This window comes from Montipora capricornis, chromosome 9 (assembly GCF_036669925.1).
Source record: "Montipora capricornis isolate CH-2021 chromosome 9, ASM3666992v2, whole genome shotgun sequence".
Taxonomy (NCBI): Eukaryota; Metazoa; Cnidaria; class Anthozoa; order Scleractinia; family Acroporidae; genus Montipora; species Montipora capricornis.
Window position 1 is genome coordinate 21,911,319 of NC_090891.1, and position 5,000 is coordinate 21,916,318.

At 41.9% G+C, this 5,000-nt stretch overlaps 1 protein-coding gene across 1 annotated transcript in view; it reads right to left on the minus strand.

The window, feature by feature from the left end:
* LOC138016692 (von Willebrand factor D and EGF domain-containing protein-like) overlaps positions 1 to 5,000 on the minus strand; it is a 135,381-nt gene that overhangs the window by 64,254 nt on the left and 66,127 nt on the right. Inside the window, exons 15-16 of the mRNA XM_068863885.1 lie at positions 4,677 to 5,000; positions 2,299 to 2,409 (exon numbers count right to left, since the gene is read on the minus strand). The exon at positions 4,677 to 5,000 is cut by the window's right edge and continues 87 nt beyond it. Coding sequence (XP_068719986.1) covers positions 2,299 to 2,409; positions 4,677 to 5,000 — 435 coding nt within the window. The remainder of the gene's footprint in view (positions 1 to 2,298; positions 2,410 to 4,676) is intronic.

The window sequence follows — 5,000 nt, forward strand, 5'->3', positions numbered from 1 at the left end:
TTAAGCAGAATGGAGTTAAACAGACCCTAGTTCCCCCTTATCATCCATCGTCCAATGGTGCAGCAGAGCGTACAGTACAGATCCTTAAACAAGCATTACAGAAGGAGGCCGAACGAGTAAGAAGGGGTGCACCGAAGCGGTCTTTGAAGCACCAACTGACTGGCAAACTGTCTGTTTCAGTACAGAAACACCCCTCATTCTGTTACAGGAGTGACACCAGCAGAACTGTTCTTAAACCGCAAACCTTGCACCAAGTTCAGTGTTCTAAAGCCTAACATGGAAATGCACGTCCAAAACCAGCAAGGCAAGCAACAGCAGCAGCACGATAAGAGCCGTGTTAAGATGCGTGAACTATCTTTGCGTGATTCTGTGAATGTGCGAAACACCCGGGGAGGGGTAGAGAAGTGGGTTCCTGGCACAGTGATAAGAAGGTTGGGGCCGTTATCCTATCTGGTGAAAGTAGGGCGGCAACTGCGTTATGTACATGTTGATCACCTGCAGCGGATTGAGCGTGGAAATTCTGAAGAGGGGTTTGATGATGTGTTTCCCGAGGAGCGAGCTGTTCCAATGTGGTCTCCAAAGTCGACATGTGGTACGTCATCATCACCAAGCGCTGCTACCTGTGTGCCGGAGCCAGAAATAGAGTCACCTTGTAAGGTACCTATACAGACACCGAAACCAGTTGCAGTACAACCTTCTGTGCTTAAGGACAAGACCCCGAATTGTGCCCCAGCACAGCCGTCAGACTCAGACACCCGTTGCAGCGAGGAAGTCAGCTGGTACGCTTGAGCCGCCCAACCCAGTTCCAACACTTGAGTTGGATTCTTCGTCTCGAGCACAAAGTCCAACTATGTCAATTTCAAGAGATTTGCCAAATAGGGCTGAGCGCAGAAATTCCGTCAGGCAGAGAAAAGCACCTGTTAAGCTATATCTGTGACGTTGATAGTAGTAAGGACCATTTTTATGGTTGAACACTGCCTGAACTCTGGAGACATTTATGTTACCCTTTTTGTTGATGTTTACAAGTTTTTAGTGACTTATTAGTCTTTTTTTTAGATTTTGTGAACTCGACCAAACAAACAGTTTTCTCAGTAATTTTATTGCTTTCACATATTAGAAGGGGAGGAAGTGTTATGTATTCGTTATTTATCTGTCAGCGGTTGTTGTTTATGCGTGAGCATTAAAGCAGGTTTGCTTGGGAGTAGATCGCCATGTTGGAAACGTGTATGTTTTGGTTGTGTATCTCATCTAGTTCAATCTGACCCTGTTTGTAACCATCGACTGGTTTCTCCATATTTAACAGGCGTCAGTTCGTTGTTCTGTTATAACGAGATCCTTGATAGAAATACTGTTGTTAAAACAAAAATTCTGCAGGGCTCTCAAATCATCTATACACAAAGAAGTTCTTTGTTCCAAAGAAGCGTCTTCTTTGAGGATTTTTTTTCCGCATTTTTAGCGTCAAGAGGAATTTTGGAGAAGAGGGAAAAACATCGAAATATATCTACTCGTGTTGTGTGCTAAATGTTATTGCTCTCAGGAAATACTCAAAGTCACCGGAATTCTTGACAGTGTAAAGCGTATTCCCAACAACACTGTTGAAAAGATAATTGGAAACCACGTAAGTTGGAGAATTGACAAAGGAGGCGATGGGCCGGTCTCAAATTCATTCCCGGCTCATGGATTTTTCGTAAGTCCTGAAAGCGTGGGTACAAACCGTTACTGCTGTATAACTGTGTTCTTTTACATCTTCACCCTTTGATCCTTATTATCTTTTTTTTCCATTCAAGAAACACTATGTATAATATACTTTGAATATTATACTAGTACGATCACAACTTAAAGTAGAATACGTGTTCTTATCATTAAGCCCCGAGACAAGGCCTTTTCATGGTACCATTGTTTGTCCATGCCGACAGCACGGTCGCCCTTGAAATTGTCAGCAGATATACCAAGCTCAACAGGATCCTTCTTGAGAGCCATCAGCGCCTGGAAAAAATCTTTTCTGATGATTTTAGGAAACTTAAGTTTCGAAATTTGAGACATATTTTCATGCGAGTCTTCGCTGTAGCAAATACCTTTTTACAAGAACGACTCAAGACCCATTTATCTTTAAGAGGCGAGCTTGAGTTATCGGGAGAGATCCAATTCAACAAAGGGCTGCGTTTTTGTCGCATGTTTTTTCTCTTTTTCATAGTTGTCCATCAACCTGCTTGATAGACATCGATCATATCTCTGGAAAATTAAACGTTAACTAGCAGACTACCATCAAACCATGTCCGACAAACAACTGCAACTAACCATGAACACAGGGGGATGAGCTACAGTCATCGTAATCAGTGTCGCAGGTTCTTCCAACGTATCCTGGATCACAGATGCAGCTGAAATCGTTTATTTCATCTATGCAGCGCCCTTTAATGCAAACAAAAAATACTGTTTAATACCTCGTTAGAGAATAATATGAATAACTTGTTCCTTCAGAAGCTTGAAGCCCTAGAAAACATTGAGAGATGAGAGGAGAACTTTAGTGGACCAAAATTGCTGAGTTAAAGGCACAGTTCTGTTGATTTTCCTTGTAGATGCCAAAATTTAAATGAATTGAAACTCTGATCCTTACTTTGTGTCATTTAAACTGTCGAGTGTCTGGAAATAATGTTAGGCCTAGTTTATACGTCGAATTTAATTTATACGAATTTAATTCAAATTAAATACTTCCACAATTCGACATTATTGCAGTCCGATTTAGACGACAAACTTAATTCGATCGGCTGACTGTCTGAGTGCACTTAACCCGAGACTTCGGTGTTTGTGACTACCTAGTGGTCACAACTAAATATGGCGAGGTTTTCGAAGGAGTTAATGATGGCGAGAGTATCGAGGGAAAGGCAAACGAGACGTCGAATTTCAAGTTTTAAAATTGCATTAACCATATCTATCAATTTTTTGAGATTCCCTCAGCTTTCTTTGCCGGCAAAGTTTTTATTCCTTCTTCCCGCCTTTTCAAAGATGGCTTTCTCGCTGACTTCTGCGGAGTTAGACTCGTCCTTCGTTTGACTATAGCTTGTTGAGAGGTCAATAATATCAATTTCATCTGCATCGGTGTTGCGTCTGCTCGAATTCCTTCTGCTTCCAGAGCAATTCAGGCAATAGCCTACGCTTTTGTTTTTCTCCCATCCAATCGTATTTACGTTATTTTCAGAAACTGAGCATTCAAACCGTACACAGACACTATTTCCACAGGCTATACAGCTTTCACATACAATGCAGCAAATTGCGCGGGAAAATGCGAAATGGCGCGGAAGCAAGCTTGTGCGCGTGCGAAGTAAAGGAAACCGAGCCCCAAGGGCTCAATATCATACGGTCATCACTTATTTCCATCCCTCAAACTGGCATTTCCCTTTTAATTCAACTTTCACGACGTACAATCTACTTTAGACTTCAAATCTACTTCAACGAAACAAAGATTTTAAACAAGCTGAGAAGATTTACGATAGGTGAGGCAAAGAGTTGAAGCCGGATCGATGGCTTCACCTTGCAGTTTCCAATATCCACTAGACCAACGAGACAAGCTCCCGGAAATTCGATTTTTTTAGAATTTGTTAGAATACTATTCTAAAAAATAGTACCCAGCAAAACCATTGAAAGTTAACCGTCTTCAAAGGGGGTTTTAGACCTAAATACTGTAGATCAGCGCGGCTTAGATTAGAAACGCTACTTCTTGTTGAACTAAAGCTGTAATTCTGCCTGTTTTCATTCTTTTTACAGCGGTAAGCTTGTCAATACTAACATGGGATATTGCGTCGTGTAATTGTTACGAAATGTCCAATGTCAGTTTGAGGGATGGAAATTAGTAAAACATCCTCACTGCATACAATTGCCCTGACACGGGAAGCTAAGTTATGAGAGGATACTCGCGACTGCCAGGGCAAGAAGCGTGTAAATGTAGGAGACAGGATCGACCGCCACCAGGGGAGGTGGGAGGGGCGAAACTTTCACCGCGACTTCACCGAACTCCGTTGAACTGACCACGAGGCGGCTAAAACTGCGATATTTGAAGCGGAGATCGCAAGGCATCATACCACTAGAGCGCAGGTACAGAACGCTGGAATTTGAAACCTTTCCCGCGCAACGGGCTAATTATATATGCAGTGAGAATGGTGTTGACCATATCATACATTGCAGTTATTTATTGGACATAAACATAATCATAATATATGCATTTAATTCCGTGCGTCGTTTGCGCGACGTATCAACTGAGACGCTCTACAGACGTTTTATTCGTCTAGCCAAGACGGATAAACGTTTAGGGTGAATTTAATTTACCAGACGAATTTAATTCGTTTTAGACGTCGCGCTATGGTCGAATTTCAGTCCATGTGGGACCATGACATTAATTACGTCTGAATTTATTTCGACGATAACGCGACGTATAAACTAGGCCTTGGAAATGGAAAAGGCAGGTTAATTTATTTTATTTGTCTCACTCAAGCGTCGTCATTTTAATCTGACATGTTCTTTGTCTTTTTTTTTTTGTAGTGTTGCCATCTACAACGCATACCCTTCCCTCATTTCGTTTAATTTAACAACACTTGCAAAAAGGTGAGTCTTTCATTTTTTTTTGGAGACAATGTCTTACTCCAACTAGAGAATTTACAGTATAATGAAGATATTGATATTACCTCTTAAACATGGATAACTTAGACATTCGTCGATGTCAGTTTGGCAAGCGTCTCCAGTAAATCCGGGAGGGCAATTGCATTGATATAAACCAGATCCTCTTGGGCTGTTTGGGTGTGGAATGCAGCTCCCGTTATTCTGGCACTGGCATACAACCAAGGAGATTGTGATGTTATATGTAGAAACTGCCTGGCATGCATCTGTGGCTTTAAGCATAAATTGAGTCCTTGGGCTACTAGAAGCGTTCCAAACCAAGACGTTGTCGCGTATCACGGCCTGAACTGGGCTACCATCCATAAGTGTAACTGCAACAGGCATCCCTTCGG